Source organism: Mustela lutreola, chromosome 5 (assembly GCF_030435805.1).
Source record: "Mustela lutreola isolate mMusLut2 chromosome 5, mMusLut2.pri, whole genome shotgun sequence".
NCBI lineage: Eukaryota > Metazoa > Chordata > Mammalia > Carnivora > Mustelidae > Mustela > Mustela lutreola.
Window position 1 is genome coordinate 119,510,387 of NC_081294.1, and position 18,572 is coordinate 119,528,958.

At 35.0% G+C, this 18,572-nt stretch overlaps 1 protein-coding gene across 4 annotated transcripts in view; it reads right to left on the bottom strand.

Annotated features, from left to right (window-relative positions):
• The window catches only part of KIAA0825 (KIAA0825 ortholog), a 410,058-nt gene that overhangs the window by 341,183 nt on the left and 50,303 nt on the right, over positions 1 to 18,572 (bottom strand). For 3 of the 4 annotated variants that reach the window (XM_059175467.1, XM_059175469.1, XM_059175468.1), the window contains exons 3-4: positions 13,861 to 13,992; positions 1,262 to 1,430 (exon numbers count right to left, since the gene is read on the bottom strand). In XM_059175467.1, the coding sequence (XP_059031450.1) occupies positions 1,262 to 1,430; positions 13,861 to 13,991 (300 nt within the window). In that variant the 5' untranslated portion in view covers position 13,992. The remainder of the gene's footprint in view (positions 1 to 1,261; positions 1,431 to 13,860; positions 13,993 to 18,572) is intronic. The other variant, XM_059175470.1, reaches the window with a different exon arrangement.

Below are 18,572 nucleotides of genomic sequence, written 5' to 3' on the forward strand. Positions count from 1 at the left end.
GTGAAAACTTGATAATAAGGTTGGTTTAATCTGAATCTGTTTTAATAATGTGGTTCTTTTCCTCAAAATAACATGATCAATTATGTAAGAAAACCTAGGTCTGGAACAACCCTATCAGTCTAATGAATTTGAGCAAAACTAAAGCGGCCTTTGCCCTGCAGTGAATAGAGAATGACTTATGTGTGACAGATTAAAAGATAATTAAAAGCTTTTGCTTTTAATTAAATGAGAAAGCATTATTACATCAATATTAATGAAATTCAATACACATGGCTCTTAATAGAAATTAAAGGAATAACTATATCCATATTTATTCTTCAGGGCTGCACCTTCAAGAGATAATGGGTGAGAGGATTTTCTTGAAAGAATAAGGCTTCAGGGCGCACAGTCTTCCTTTCTCTTCCTTTTATTACTTTGCAAACATTAAAGAGACATCTGCAATAATAACGATAGCCAAGAATGTTCCATCTGATTCTGTCATCCTCAGCCATCTACAACCTCAAGATATTTTCCACATCTGCCTTTGTCAATGTTTGATGTTTAGACAAAAACTTTTTCCCCTCAAATTAAATTAAAACCATAGCTACAGGCCTACTGCTTTCTAACAATTGTGCTGCTTCTCTGGGAAACTGTTGTTGTAAGCTAGCTACCCCTCGTAGATGCAGGTGTAATGAAGAAGCGTTTCCACTGAAGGCTACTAACACATCCCTCAGTAGAGAGTGGGAAGTATCAAAGAATGACCCATGTAGTAGCTCTCCATCAATTAAGAGTAGTCTTGTAGAAATTATTGACTTGATTGGAAAAAAAACAAAACAAAACTGGGTATGCCGGCAGCTTGGGAAAGCAGGGAATGATAGACAAGAAGACTTAAAACATATAATCAGTGGTGATCTTTTTATACTTAACAATAAGCACAGAGAAAAGGAGTAGTTGTGAAGGACAGAAAACACAATAAATACAAACTTTTCTGGTAGACAATGTGTATGGTACATATCAATCAACACACTCTGGAATTAGAATATTTAATCTCCATTTCTATAAAACTACATTTTATTGATATAGCTCATTATAAAAAGTAAAGACAACAGCCCACTAGATTCTACTGGGGATATATAAACAAAACAAAAGCCCAGCCCCTAGATACGGCAGGGCAACATGGACTAAAATAAATATTTACATATTTACATATAAAAACTGAAGAACAATATTCCTGTTTACCCACCCCACTTTGCTATAAAACAAGATCATGAATTTTTTTTACCAGTGTTTTGAGGAATTTTATCAAATCTCCATGGGGAATGGACGGTGACTTGGATGGATTATAATTATAGTTATCTAGCCATTCAAGGCAGTCAGTTGTTGTTCGCAGTTGCACATCTGGACACTGTTTGTTAACTTCATACTGTATTTCCTTAATGCAATGTTCTATGCTATAAAAGAGAAAAGAAAAAATTATTTTGGTAGGAAATAGGTAATGGTTCTAACATTACAGGCCCTGTTTATATGTATTACCTGGTTGCACACAATTTAGAAAATTATAAAAATTTTTTATGACATAAAAACAATAACAAAAAGACTACATATTTTCATTCATAATTGAAAACGGAATGCTCAGATTTCCTGGCAGTTTCCTTTCAAATACAATGGAGGAAATATAAAATATCTAGCTACTCTGAGATGAATTAGAAATCATTCTGCGTTAAAACAAAATCAAGCATGGATGCAATAAAATGATGGTCCTCTCAACTGGCAATAGCTGGAAAGCAGAGATAAAATACTCTTTTTTTTTTTTAAGACTTTATTTATTTATTTGACGGACAGAAATCACAAGTAGGCAGAGAGGCGGGAGGAGGGGGGCAGCACACTCCCTGCTGAGCGAGAGCCCTATGCGGGGCTCGATCCTAGGACCCTGAGATCATGACCTGAGCTGAAGGCAGAGGCCTAACCCACTGAGCCACCCAGGTACCTCAGAGATAAAATACTCTAAAAATAATCTTGATGACTGATGATCATAAACATACATTGTCTACCAATAGGTGAATAACTATATAAATTATGGAAAACTTTGATCAATGGAACATTAAAATGTCACAAAGCAGTCACAAAAGCCTTATATTTTCAAAAATTGTAAAAAACAGGTACACATTGAATGTACACTGTTAACGACAGCCAAGTATCTTATCTTGCTATAGAACTCCACTCCAAAAAGCAAAAACAAAAGCATACTTAACATTGCACATTAAAAAAAAAAAAAGACTGGAAGGAAATGAAACAAAAGGTTAGTAGCAATTATCCTTGGGTAATGAAATATGTTTTAAATTTTACTCTTGTATAATTTTCCAAATTTTTAGAAGGTATATAATACTCTTACTAAAAAATAAAATAAATAAATAAGAACAGAAAAAACTTGCCCAGTTGAATCTTCCAATACATATCTGTTTTAAAAATTATATACAAAGTAACCTTAATTCTGATACAAAATGGATATATTATGTTATTTTAATTTGCATATGAAAATCTGTGGATTCATGGTCATGAATCTTTGTGGGGTAAACTGGTGACCTTAAGCAGCCTGTAATCTGTGGAGCTACATGGATATGACATATTACTACCACCTGATGGCAGCATATCTAAACTGCAAGAAAGCTTATAAACAGGAAAATTCTTTTGAAGCTGAATGCCCTCATCCAAAATTGACAGCTATGCATTTGCTCCTTAATGGTATTAAGAAATATCTGTTGCTAAAAAGCCTACTACAGTTTTGAAAATATCATTGCTATTAAATTATATATTCCATGTGACAGAATTATTTAAGCTTTGAAAACTAAGTTCTGATTATTAAAACTGATGTCATATGAATGACTCTTCAAAATTCATCAGGTGTGAGTTGCCTATAAAACATACACTGTAAACTTTAAGGAAGGCTTTTCAGGAGACTTCTGAGCATGAGTGAATTCAAAATGAATTACCTTGAAACAAATACATTCTGAGAATCAAAGAGCCTTTTCATGAAAACAAAGAACTTAAAAGAAAAATAATACCTACTTAGGCTACAGTCCACGCAATTTCCTGATGGGACAGTCTTATTCAAGAATACCAGTTCTAAGTCTGACTTGAGATTGGCATATATTTTTTTAACGTATGTAAGCATATCTATGCACTGAGAAACATGATACACCTTGACTCGAGGGACCCTTTATCAAAGGTTTTTATTACAGCATCCTCATGTGGCTCATTCAGGGAAACCTAATAGATTACAGCAATGTGAATTGGAAAGGCTCAGTGCTGTGTCTACCTAAATCTCTTTCAATCAGGACTCAGCTTTTAGGCTAATCTTTAACATCTGAATCTGGGTAGAGGCCAGTAACTACAACTTATAAATAGGGTAAAGCCTTCAGAGGGTTAGATATTTTTAGTAATTTGTTCAAACACTGATAAAGGGACTGAGCAGTTGCATTTCAGACAACCTCCCTCGCCAACACAAACTAAGACAGTTGAGCTGACTTTTAAAATCTCAGATTTTTGTCACAAAATTTTCAATGTCGGAACTTCTGATTTTGTTTTTTTTGGCTAAATATCTTGTCATTCTGCCATCCACCACACTGTCTATACACCTTGCTCTAAAAGAGCAGGAGTTTGAAGTCTAGAGAGTTATTGCCCGATTACTATTACAAAGGTATTATCTTCAAAATTTAAGATCAAAGTCAGTTTGGTATGTTACCTGACAATTTATCTTTCTTAATTGAGGTCAAAGTTAAGTTCAAAATTAATTTTCAACATCAAAAAGGTAACTTTATTTTCATATATGTGTAGTGGCAATAATGCTGATGGGCATAGTAATTTTGGGTGAGAGGAGGTCTATTAACTTTAGAGGTAGATGATACAAGATCCTAGTCTAGGTTTTCTGAAATAACCTGATACTTGTCTTTATTCTGGTTTAAGTGTCTTCTGACTAATTGTAAGATGCTTCAGATATTCCTTAGAAGCTAGGTCAGTCATGAGAAAATAACCAAGATAATTCAACAAATAGAAATCCAATTAACACATTTATTGTTCGATCCCAAACATTAGGCTAAAAATGTAAGTAGTCTAAAAATAGATGCAGAATCTCTTCCCTCAATAGTTTAAATTCCCAAATTTACACCATTAGTTGGATTAGCAAGAAGTTTCTAAAGCATCTTGTTAGCTTTATCCACTGAAAACATCTAACATGTCTGTCAACAGGAAAATTATTAAATAGTTAATTCACTAAGTGGAATAGAGCCATGAAAATAAAGGAGAAATACAGTTATCAACATGAAAGAATCGAACAAATATACTGAACCAAATAAATTGAACAAATATACTGAGGGAAAAAGGTACAAATGAATATACACAGTATGATATTATCCCTGTAATAGTTGGAAAATATGCAATACAACAGTACATTTTGTTCAGGATTACAAGCATGGGTATTAAAGTGTAAGGAAATGTACCCTAATGATCAACATCATGAAATCCAGGGTGGAGATGAAAGTGGGATGAGACAGGACAGGTACGTAATGAGCCTTAGCAGTACCGGTACTGTTTTATTCCTTAAACTGGCTGGTGGGTATACGAATGTTTATCATAATACACTTTATGCCTTTTCCTATGTCTCAATATTTCTTAATAAATTTGAACCCAATGTGCTCAATTATAATGACTCTGAATTATCCGACTTAACGATGTATACAAGTAGATGCACTACTGACAGGCTGTGTGTAAATCAATTTATAAAAACCATTTTTATAATACAATATGCAGCATGCTTTTTTTTTTAAAGGATATCTGTGGTAATTTTCTCATTCAACATTCACTCCTGGGTACCTTGAGTGTACAAATGACTTATTGAATAAAGGCATGTTCGATAAACATTAACTGAATGCTGACTATGTGGCAGGTACTGTGATATATACTCGGGAACCAAAGGTGAAGAAGACACGGTCCCATCCCTAAAGGAATCTGTCTAATGAGGGACAGACCTATAAATTAAAAACTATTTTACATTAAGACTTGGTAAGAGGTGTGTACAGTGCTATGCGAGGACACAGGCGGGATCTGCTAAAGGATCTACTAAGTGTGTCTGTGGGAGGTATAGAAAACTTTAGAAAAGGAGATTATATGCAAGAATATTGATGCTTTAAAGAAAATGAATGGAATCATTGTACTTAGAATTCCCTGACACCTGACTTGTGAGAATTTAGGGCCGATCATCTAATCTTACTGCCATGTCACTTTAAAACTATATTTATTTGAATAATAAAAATAGGAGTTTATTTTTATGGTCACAAGTATATTTATGCATGTATATAGGTGTGTATGTATATACGCATTATTTTACTTCCAAAAGGACTGAGGTGTCCTACAGTTACACAGACACCATTCAATACCAACAGCACAAGAGTCTATTGTTATCAGGCCTGGTGTAGCCAAAGACAGGAAAAGGAACTGAGAAAAACAGAAGAGAATATTTATGACATAAAATCTAGAAACCAATTTTATTGTATTCAAGATTTAAAACACACAGTCCCCATCGCTTCTTGGCCTTTTGGCTAAGATCAATGTAAAACACACAGTCCTTATTATTCTACCACAAAACAGTTCAAATGAAAAAGAGTATGTTCCACAGTGAAAAATTATGAGAACTGTTTGATGTTAAGGTTGTAGAAAACTTTTATATTTGCTCTCATAGAAAGCTAGAATTTCTTTAAAAAAAAAAAAGGAAGGTTAGAATTTCAATTTTTATTTTTAAAATCAGGGTAGAGGTATAATAGGAGAAATTAAGAACTTTTTATAGTATGGGATATCTAAACATTAAAATTTTAATTTTCTATTTTTGATGCTCTTATTTATACTATATAAGGAACATAAATTCAATGTAAGGAAAAGGCTTTTGTAATCAACTATTACATATTTAAAAGCACAAAGAAATAGTTGTGAGATAAATAGTTTTCCAATTTTTAGGTTAAGCCCAGGTTATCTAACTAGATTACTAAAATTCCCTGGAATTAACAGATAATTAATGGGGATGAGGGCTGATGTATAAAAATTAGTGTGTAATTAAAGTATAAGTCAGCCATGAAATAAAAACTTATTTTCTTAAAACAAATATATTTTTGGATAGTGTTTTTTAAAAGGTTGGGAAAATGATTCATAAAACAATTACTTTAATGGCTAGAAAGTACAGTAAGAAATTAAACATTAAAGCAACTGTCTTTTTTATTTCCAAGAGTTTTTGGTCCTTAAGTATACTTTCAAGGAAAAAAACATCCTCAACACCAAATCCTGTTGACACTATCTCTTTCAATCTTTCTTAAATAGATCCTCCCCTCTCCATTCTAATTATGAAAGACTGGGTTCAGGTTGTTCTTATCTCTCATATGAAATATATTAATAGCCTCCCAAGATGCATGTCTGTTGTTAATCCACCTTTTGTTCATTTATTCTATGAGGAAGATATTAAGAAAGAAATTTCTGAGTTAGAATCCTCTGTTATTTGTTGCTTTATACCACCAATCCTCACAACAGCAGTTCAGAGAGGCTCTTGAATGGTCTAGACTGCTTCAAGAAAGTTCAGACCCGAGGTAGGGGATATGCTGACCTAAAAGTCTATAGTGCTTTGGAAAAACTTCAGATGTGAAGTATTCGCCCAACTTCCAAGCCAGACAATCGGTTTGATAAGACCTTACAAAGTAAAGGTAAGAACACTGACGGTCATATTGTGAGGAGGCAGGACAGACAGCATGCCTTCTCATACTGCCTACGGGAGAGAAGACAGTTTTAGCATTGCAAGAAAACAACTCTGCAACAGCTAAGTGTACAAATTCTATGAAATTATCTCATAGATAAACTCTCATAAGGAAGGAAGAATAAACACACGCGTGCATGTATGAAGTAATGGCAGAAAGACTACAAATAATGTAATGTTCATCAAGAGAGAATTGGCTTAATAAATTGCTGCACATCCACACCAGTAAAATCTGAAAGATGAGATATAATCACATGGAGAGATTTTAAAAATATATTAAGTAAAAAAATCCAATTGCAGTATATCATTTAATTCCCATTTATATAAAAAGGTAATATAGTTTTGGGTACACGCATATCTATGCAGAGACTATTTCTGGATAGTTATGCAATAATTTATGAACATAGGTTACCTGTGAAGAATAAAACTAGGAGGGTCAGAGGAGTACTGTTCCTCATCTCTGCCCTGCTGTGCTGAACTTTTCCTCACATATGCCTTTCTCTACTGTCAGAAATTTTCTAGTAGTATGGTTTACTTTTGTAATGTAAAAATAGTCAATGGAAAAGAAAACTAGCATTTGATGACAGCTTCTTCTATCACATTCTACTTACCTAACTTCACACTAGCTAAAGATACAGCAAATAAAATAGATGCCTGACAAGCATGCCCAACACACACTTATTGACTATCTTCTAACCTACTCTGTGCCAGGACTGTTTACGCAGTGCTGAACTGTTCAGGTCTTTAAAGTAAAAATGAAGGAAGTAATAGTCCCAGCTTTCAAATTCCCTCCACCCACCCCTCAGCTCCCATACCATCCCAAAGAAAGGATATTTTTAGTCATGACACTCTAGAATTAGAACTGTGATTAGAAAACGCTATGATGTTAGTGACTCCTTTTTTTTTTTTTAAAGATTTTATTTATTTATTAATTTGGCAGAGATCACAAGTAGGCAGAGAGGCAGGCAGAGAGAGAGGGGGAAGCAGGCTCCCTGCTGAGCAGAGAGCTTGACGCAGGGCTCGATCCCAGGAACCTGGGATCATGACCTGAGCAGAAGGCAGAGGCTTAACCCACTGAGCCACCCAGACACCCCTAGTGACTCTTTTTTAATTTAAGTTTATTTATTAAAGTCATCTCTACACCCAGCTTGGGGCCCAAACTCATGACCCTGAGATTAAGAGTTGCACGCTCCTCTTACTGAGCCAGTCAGTTGCTCCTCTTGGTGACTCTTTAGACAAAGTGCTGTCTCTGCTAAATCCCCAAGGAGGCTCTTTTCCAAGGAAAACTGGCATGGTTGGGTTAGATCTCGAGATATTAACTATGTAAGAGGAAAGATGAGCCAGCCACAGCATGCGCATCTCATTATCATCATTCAGTTCTCTTTTAGTATCTTTCTTCCTTCCTAGTATCTCCTTCTTCCTCTCAGAGCTGGGCCAGGACTTCACCAAGCACCCCTGGTTTTTACCTTAAAAGTGAATCCTTCCCAAGGGCCAATTAACTACCATCCTTCCTGGGAAACAATGGCCTAAATATGGTTGGCCCAATCTTACCAGGTGTGAATTTTTAGTATACTATTATTCACATTTATAAACAGGCAGACACTTGCTTCCCTTTATTTCCCATGGAAAAATCATTGTAATAATATTCTTTAAAAATATCCTCAAATAAACATTTGTTATTGCCTTACACATATTTGAGCAAGAACGGATGAAGCTAACACATACAAAAATAAAAATTACACTTTAAAATAATGTCAAACACTTATAATACAAGTATTGGTTGAAACAATCATTTAATAATCATCTAATGGCACTACTGGCCCCCAAATTTACCCTACTACTCAGCCTCCTAAAGCAGACATTGAGGGAACACAACACAGGACTATGGAGAAAAGAGTCAGGAACACCACAGACATTCAAATTGTAGAGCTAGTAGTGACAGAAAATGATGAGAAGAAAGTGGCTCCATAGGCCACCATGAAACACGGGATGACCCCTCACCTTCTCCCTTACCTCCACTTCTACCTGCATGTATCACAGGACGGCAAGTGGAAAGCTCCAGTGGGAGGTCTGCATACATGTAAAAAGTAGAAAATGTAAATGGGGTGAGGCAAAGTCTAAGGCTGCTGAGCTGCTGAGGCCCAGGCTGCTAGCTGTCTTCCTGGAAGCATGATCAGTCCTGAGGAGGACAAGAGTAGTGAGGAGGGCCCAGGTAGGGGAAATTGGAAAGTGCCTATTTAAGTCTTACTTTGGTTTCAAGGATAGATGGGGAAACCTTCCAGGTTTCTTTCCATGTAGCCTACTCATGTCCAATAATTTAGGAGAAGAGGTAGGAATTCTATCAGATGAAATAGAAAAGAATGGAGAACACAAAAGAGAAGTACACACACCGAAGTTTAAAAAGTATTAATTTGCGGGACCCCGGGGTGGCTCAGTGGGTTAAAGCCTCTGCCTTCAGCTCAGGTCATGATCCCAGGGTCCTGGGATCGAACCCTGCATCAGGCTCTCTGCTCAGCAAGAAGACTGTTTCCCTTCCTCTCTCTCTGCCTGCCTCTCGGCCAACTTGTAATATCTGTCAGTCAAATAAATAAATATAATCTTTAAAAAAACCTATTAAATTTGTATCCTCTTGTTATTACTAAATAAATGCCAAAATACTGCCAGAAATAATCAAACTCCGCTCAGTCTGAAATGACTAATTTTCATTTTATATAATTTGGTATGGCCATAAAATAATGTGAATGTGTGTGTCCACTGGCATGGTTCTACCATGACAAGCTCTAAGTTGATAGTTTATCTGAAGATTTCTTTTGGTTCATAACTTAGGCCATCATGTGGAAACCACCCCCCCCAATTTCATATATAAATACACACAAAAATAAGCATTATGTGAAAAGTAAATGTAATCTATGGAATATGTATCCTCTGTAAATAAGCATGATCAAATTTATAGAAACCATGTATCCAATGTTCTGTGACAATTTCATGCCTCTCATCCTTGCCCCCATCTCCTGGATTAAGACAAGTCTTATCCATAACACTTTCTATTCTTTCTTTGGGTTAAAAAAAGAGGGGTCAGTAATCCTGTACCAATAGCAGGAAAATTTAGGTCTTGAGGGACACCCATAGACTGTCTATATTTAGAAAACAGAGGGGCACCTGGGTGGCACTGTCAGTTCAGTGTCTGCTTTTGGCTCAGGTCATGATCCCAGGCTCCTGGGATGAAGCCCCACATTGGGCTCACTGCTCAGAGTGGAGTCTACTTCTCCCTCTGCCTCTGTCTCTGCTCCTCCCCCGGCTTGTGCTCTATTTTTCAAATAAATAAATAAAATCTTAAAATAAATAAACTTTAAATAAAATCTTAAAAAAATAAACTTTAGAAAATAAAAAGGTAAAATAAAATTTTAAAGATATAATTTTATCTAACTGAACATTAAGAGAAAATCATTCTATGTCATATAGTGATCCTAGTAAAACTTATACACCTCAGTATCTTGTTCAACTATTAAGTTCCATTTAGCTCAAAATATATTTCAATGCCATGTGCAGTTTTCAGTTACAGAACTAAGTTGAGTTTGTGGCTACAACATACATAGTACCCCTCTTTGGCAGGTTATTTACCTTCCTGTTACCTTACCAATTCTGATATGTATTAGAAGTAAATGATTCACCATCACTGAGTTCCATAGTCAGACCCAAGCGTCACCCAGCTCTGACTTGAATGGAAATGACTATGTTAAAGGGAAAATGGTCTGAGAGAAGGACAGCCTCTCTTGAAGGGCAAGGGAAGGTTCACCGACCTCTGGGCACTCTACTTCATTGTGGAGAATACTGCTTTGGGGAGGCAAAAAACCCTATGGCCCATAAAACCTGATGATATTAAGAAGAGGGAAGGAATTTACACTTAGAATCCAGGGTCACTGCTAGAAATACAACTTTAAAAATTCAAGGGTAAGGAAAAATACTATATTTATAAATGAATTACTAATGTTCTTTCCTTTAAAAAGTATCTGGTAAACCCAAATCATACAGATGTTCATTACTTATTCAATGTACACCATTGAGAGATAAATAGAACTGTTAGAATACAAAAATGCCAAGGGTAATTCAACTACTGCAATGTAAGTGTGGCATAACTGATTCGTCATGACATACAATTTTCTAAAAGCTATTCTGTTAGAAGGCAATAAATGAGTGCATAAATGATTTACATTCTTCTGAACCATGGTTATTATTCAGTATTTTATTCTTAAAAATATATATACCCTCTACTATTATGTTTATTCTCTAGAGTATAATAAAAACATAATTGAATTTGATGAAAAATAGACTTTATTCTAAATGTAGCATAGAGCACATACAACTACTCCCTTATTTTATCCCTCGTGAAGATCAATGGTCACTTGAGGTGGTTATGTTCTAGGTTTGTTTTAATATATGGGCAATAAAATATTTTTAATTTAAAAATTATATCCTTATATTCCATGTCATATTTTCTTTTTAATAACATCTGAGTTTTGACCTAAATAACAACTTATGAATGCAAAATACAATATTTTAATCACTGTTTTACTTCTAAGCATGATTTCTTATTGACCAGGTAGGGCAGGAAATTAACTACAGATGGTTTAGCAAATAAAAATGAAGCAGTCTATAACAAAAGCGTCAGAGTTCAGTGATTTGTTTTGTTTTGAAAAACCCTAAATGTTATTATGAAGACAGGTTACCTCTTAACAAATATTTAAAATTTGTTTTAATATAACCATTTCTGGAATTTAGATAAATGACTTGTAAATATATTTAAGCTAGTATTACTTTCATTTATAAGTTTCTTTGGGTTAAGAATTGTGCCATAAAATATATTAATATATAATATATAAATTATATAAATATGCAATTTCACTAAAGTTTAATACAGTTATTTATATTTACATATAAATTATAATACATAGGCTATAGTATGTTAAATCATATATATGCCATCTTTATAAAAACATACATAAACACACATGTGTATGTATGTACGTGTGTGTGCATATATATATACATATATATGTGTATATATAGGCAATGCAAATGCAAATTCAAAATAAGAGGCTTAATTCTCCCTGTTGAAAATAAGGGAACAAACTTCTCTTTCTTCCTTTTTCTTAAAGTATCTTAGAAATCTGTAATTTTAAGAATTTTTTCAACTCTATGAAATGTGTCCCTTGAAAGACTAGAGAGACCTTTCATTAGCTTTCTCAGCCAGAACTATATTTCCTAAGAACCTGAAAGCCATCTTTTCAAAATGCAAACAACCAAGGGAGACGGTTCCCTGGCTCTGAGTTCCTACCCAAGAATAGGAGCCTAACTTCAGTACATGCTTTGTTCCAAGCTACAAAATCATATCTTGTCATGAGGATATGAGAAGTGTGTTTCTTCTCGGGATAAAAGCAATTAGCTAACACAGGTATCCTTTAACCAGGTAAAGTTATGATGACCTATGCATGTAAATGTGCTACCAAATCCTCCACTTGAAGCCTAACTATCACTTAGCTTGAAACCACGTTTGTAATGAGTTGTACCTACTGGCTTATATAAAGGGATGAGATTCCCAGCTCTGTCTTTGCATTCTCTTAGCAGAATGCCTGTGTTAAGCACTGCACCCTAGTTTAATGCCTGTTGAATAACAGCAGTGTTTTTGTTCTCTTCTGCCTTTTTGGAGAGAATATCTGGGATGGGAGATTTTGTTTTTAATTATAATTCCCCAACATTATGTTTTCTTTTGAATTTAAGTTATTTATGCCCTTTGTTATGACAAAAAATTGACTGCATTCTTAAATAAAACATTAAGGAAAAGAAATCACAGGAACATTTCACTTGCTTGGTTTAGTTTCTTTGACAATTCAATACAACTAGTCCTTAAATTTTAAAAAAGGAAATGCTATGAATCATTCTACACTAGAAATTTTTACTGTAGTTTGCATATTTATAATCTACATGAGGTGACTTATTAGAACATTTAACTAAAAGGATTCAAATAAGTGAACTGCCTTGACTGACTCTAAGATCCACAAACATATAAAGACAAAGTCCTTTCTGTCAAAAAACATATATGGGGGTGCCTGGGTGGCTCAGTGGGTTAAAGCCTCTGCTTTCGGCTCAGGTCATGATCCCAGAGTCTTGGGATCGAGCCCCACATCGGGCTCTTTGCTCAGCAGGGAGCCTGCTTCCCCCTCTCTCTCTGCCTGCCTCTCTGCCTGCATGTGATCTCGCTCTGTCAAATAAATAAATAAAATCTTTAAAACAACAACAACAACAAAAAAACCCCTTTTACGAATGGCAAACTCCTTAGCTGTCCTTGCCACCCTTAGTGTTTGGTAGCACTAACTTTAGGAGCAGGTGATGAAGACTAACCTTGCATAGCAATTCTCTATGGGGTCTCTAGCCTTCCGAGTGAAAAAGGAACATACAATGACAAATGTTACATAAAAATAATATATTTTTCATGTTCTGTTTTCAACAACTCAAGAAATCCATGGCCTTATACTAAACCATTTTATTTTAACACCTTAATTTCAAATTTTTAATTTCTATGCTTATCTTTCAAGTGAGGATGCATAATGCTAAGCATATTAATGAAAATCCAGGCCATCAATATTGGTAAACTCTAAGAAATTAATAGAGATTCAATAAACTTTAATTTACCTATTTGAAAGCAGTGCCTAAAGTTTTGAGTCTTATTAAAGTACTAAGCAGTTGGTTAAGTGTCCACCTTTGGCTCAAGTGGTGATCCCAGGATTCTGAGATAGAGAGGGGCTCCCTGCTTCTCTCTCTGCCCCACCCATCGTGTGTGTGTGTGTGCGCCTGTGCTCTCTCTCTCTTTCCCTCAAAAAAATAAATAAAATCTTAAAAAAAAATTATTAATCAGATAAAGAAAAATCATGTTAAATTCTTGGGGGGGGAGGTTTAATCAATTCTTTTCAGGAGAATTAATGATACTAAACCTAAAATTATCTAAAAGTATTTAACACTAAAACTAGACTAGGTAAAAGTATGTGTGAATGAAATATGAAACCAACTTATTTTAAGTAATTAGCAGTATTTACCTTGTAGCATTTTGTTCTATCTGTTCATCAATGTCACTGAAGATCTGCTTAAACTCCAAGTCTCCAGGAAATGAATCTAACAGACAATGTAGGTCAAAAGAATTATGGGAATATTCATCTCCACAATCCATTCTGAGGAATAAGAATAAAAAACATGTCAGTTCCTCTAAAATAAAGAAAAAAAAAAACCAAAAACCAAAAAACAACAACCCTCCAGTTGTGATACTAAACCAAAATAGAAATTTCTACTTATAGGTAAAAAGAAATATAGCAGTAGGAAAACTAGGGTACTATTAAACTATGCAGAATGTTTGGTTATTTAATTTTCATGAGGTGTGACCTAATTTTCCTACCCCTCTACAGTTTGAAAGCTGTACAAAACAGCACCCCTCAGAGTACTTAAGCATCCTCCTGCTTCTCACTGTAACCAAGAGCTCTAAAGGAAATCATATAGCCTCCTAGACCACTGTGACCAAGGGTGGTGGCAGCAGAATTCAACTTCTTCCCTCTACTCTTATTGAATAGTGATTGACCCGAAGTCCTAACTTCAGAATTTTAAGTGTCATCCCCTAGCCCTTTTTGCGTGTGAAGAAGGCAAAATTTTCCTTGAGTTCCTCTATCACCCCTGTCAACCTAAATAACTATAACTAACTAAAACTTACATATACCACTCTTGCTAGAAAGAGATGCATTTTTCCACTATGAGATCATTCTTTCAGACAGTCCATATATACTCTTGAATGTTTGATATATAAAAGGCACTGCTCCTGAAGCCAGGATGAAGTTGTAACAAGTCAAAGTCCCTGCCTTCATGGAGTTTTAATCTGTTTTAAGAGCACATAAGCAGGGGCGCCTGGGTGGCTCAGTGGGTTAAAGCCTCTGCCTTTGGCTGGGTCGTGGTCCTGGGGTCCTGGGATCAGTCAGCATCGAGCTCTCTGCTCTGCAGGGGGCCTGCCCCCACCCCCACCTACTTCTCTGCCTACTTGTGATCTCTGTCTGTCAAATGAATAAATAAAATCTTAAAAAAAAAAAAAAAGAGCACATAAACATATACTTTATAAAAGATCACATGCTAAGAAGTACTATGAGCACAAGTAGAGCAGGGCAATGGGACAGACTAAAAATAATGGAGATGGGGCAGAATGTGAGCCATTTTATTTAGGAATATGTTATTTTTGGACATAAAATAGTGCTTATAAATTATGCAATGACTGATGGTATAAATGAATAAGAAATTTAAACATTACATCATTAAAAATATACATGGAATAAATATTAATAAGATAAAGGTGAAGGGGATGTGGATAAATACAAAAATACCTGAAAAATTATCTAAAAATTTTTACAGAGGCTAGCTACAATACTAATAGGCTTCCTCATCTTCAATTATTTAATTACAAGAAATTCAGCTAATTTATTATCCTATAATGAAATAGCTGAAGATTTCTCATAGGCATCATCTGGAACTTCAATGAAGTAGCCTTGGGGTAAAGCTTTTTTTTTAATTTAAATTTTTTAGAGATTTTATTTTAAAAGGAAAATATCCAACCAAAACATTTTAATATAAAAGCCTATGGCATCACAAGGTTTTTCATTTATAACTCAGCTCCAAAAACAGAATAATCACAAAAATAAAATATCAAAAATTTTATACACTTAGATCATCCTACACTTAGATCATCCTTTCAGTACAAGGTGTAATATCTTGTTGTGAACAAATAATTACTTATAATGTGTCATAATAAATAGCCAAAAAATTATAAGCTAAATGGTATAATACTGTATATACATCAGAAGTTCTACATCTTGAGTGGATAATATATATATATCTATAAATAGATATATATCTATATCTGTATATCTATGTATAGATATACAGATATATGGATATATGTATACATAGATATATCTATAGATACATAGATCTATACATAGATACATATATATAGATAGTATTTATAAAAATATAAATACTACACAGCCATCATAAAACAAAATCTTGCCATTTACAACAACGTGGATGGAACTAGAGGGTATTATGCTAAGCAAAATAAGTCAATCAGAGAAAGACAATTATATGATCTCATTCATATGAGCAATTTGAGAAGACAGAAGATCTTAGGGGAAGGGAGGGAAAAACAAAATAAGATGAAACCAGAGGGGGAGACAAACCATCTTTCTCAGGAAACAAACTGAGGGTTGCTGGAGGGAGGGGGTGGGAGGGATGGGGTGGCTGGGCAATGAACATTGGGGACAGTATGCGTTATGGTGAGAAAATAAATAATAATAATAATAATAATAAAAGAAGAAGTTCTACATCTTTAGGGCACCAAAACTTCAATACTTCCATATAACCAATGAGTCTGAGATCCTGAGATCCTCAGCTCAACTAGTTACAGCTATTATCATAATATTTTCTTTATACTAAATCCAACGGTTAATATTACTAATAATGAGTTCAGCTTCTATATTTGCATATTTTTTAATCTCTTGGGGTAGTTCAGATGATCAGCCATTCAACAATTGTTATAAAAAGTAAAACCTCACCTTTGCTATGAAAAAATTTGATTGGCTGAGGGCTTTGTAGGAAACTCAAACTTAGTAAACACATTGTAGCTAGCCTCTCTAATAAAATCCAGTTGCATATTAATACTCTGTTCAGACTTGTCTTACTTGGTCAATACTATAAAGCCCCATTAGTTCAAATTCTACATATTCAAAACAAGAAAAAGGTATAGAAGTCAGCTTAAATATAAGAGCAAAATAGCAATATGATTATGTATCCACTATGTACAAAATAATACACATCATCTTCCTTACACCTCATAATAACTCTATAAAATAGTTATTATCCTCAATGATATGGGAGGGAATGTGAGCCCAGAGATTGATTAACATGCACATGTTTCATAGCAGCTACCTAGTGTTAAGAGTAGAATTTGAACGGATCTATTTGGTTTTAAAATTTAAGGGTGTCTGGTGTCTTGAGAAATGAATCACTTACTGCATACAAAACACAGTTTTGGAGAAATATTAGCCAAAATGTTAAAATGGTTATCCCTCAATATTTAGACTACAGTTGATATTTATTTTCTTCTTTATACTTAGAATTTTCCTATATTTTGGCAGTAAGTACTTATTTTTGCATGTTAAAAAGTAAAATTCAACCAAGTGAATTTGAAGATCTAATTCGCTTTGCTAAATGTTGACTCAGCAGCACCACATCTAGCAAATAGAGAAGCATTCCCAGGAATTGTACAAAATGGAAAGATTTTATTGAACAGGGTAGGGGCATAACAGTAATTAGTAAAAGAAAAGGACTGCTGGTTAAGCAACTGCCTTCAGCTCAGGTCATGATCCCAGAGTCCCAGGATCGATTCCTGCATCAGGCTCCCAGCTCCATGGGGAGTCTGCTTCTCCCTCTGACCTTCTCTCCTCTCATTCTCTCTCACTCTCTCCTTTAAAAAAGAAAAAGAAAAGGACTGTTCCAGATTCCAGACCAGGCTGTTTTCTAGGGGAAGTAGCAAGGGGTATTATCATGCAGATTACGTACTCTTATTTATTTATTTGTTTGTTTGTTTATTTTACAGAGAGAGAGAGAGAGAGAGATATCACAAGTAGGCAGAGAGGCAGGCAGAGAGAGAGGGGGGAAACAGGCTCCTCGCTGAGCAGAGAGCCCGATTCGGGGCTCGATCCCAGGACCCTGAGATCATGACCTGAGCTGAAGGCAGAGGCTTAACCCATTGAGCCACCCAGCCCCCCCCCCCCCCCCGCACTCTTTCTTTACGAGATGGAGAAGACACAGGTGACAAGACATATTGGCACTGATAGAAAGAAAAGCTTCCTAATTGACCACATTTCTGATGGAAGTTGAATTGCAATTAGATTGGATATTAAACCCCAGTTTGAAAACTTGGTCTGAGAGACACCTTTTTGGGCCTGCGGTTTTCTTTTTTCAAATATGTAATTAGGAAAAATATTTAACGGAGGAATTATGCCCGCTCTCAAGGGGCTGTTAATCTCTTATTTTACATTTTGTCTCTTATTTTACATTTTCCAATCTTGAAACCTCTCTTGCCAATTTCAGTTTATCATTCCTCTCAAAATCTAACTCAAAACTCACATAATTCCTAAATTCCTCTTGACTAACTGTGAATATTTCACCAAGCTTTTCACATTATTTTGTGGTTTTTGTGCTTGCAAATGCTGTTAAAAGAAATCTGTTCTTCTGTGTTATTGTGGTATTAAATGTGTGTTACACCTTTCATTGAAACGAGTTCTGGAGTAAAAACAACAATGGACTGAAACATGTTGAGCATTCAGATGGGGTTCGGGACATGATTTTGAAGGATACCCAATATACACAGTTGTGTGATTTTCTCTGTCTAACCTCAGTAGAGAAGTTAATCAATAAATACAACGAATACATTAAGGGAATGCCATTTGACAACAACAGGGTACCAGAATGAGGATGGTTCAGAGCTTTCACATGACTAGCATCCACCTGTGATGTTTCTGTATTTAAGATACCGTTCTAAGGTGATGAAGGACAATAGAAAAGTAAAGAGGTAAAGAGGCAGCAGGTTTAAAATTCTGTGTGATAGAATAAGAGAAAACCTCATGGGCAAAACAGAATAGGATGAGGAAATTAACCAGAATGAAGAGAGATTCACAGGACCAACAAGAGAAATAAATTAAAAGGGGAAAGTAGG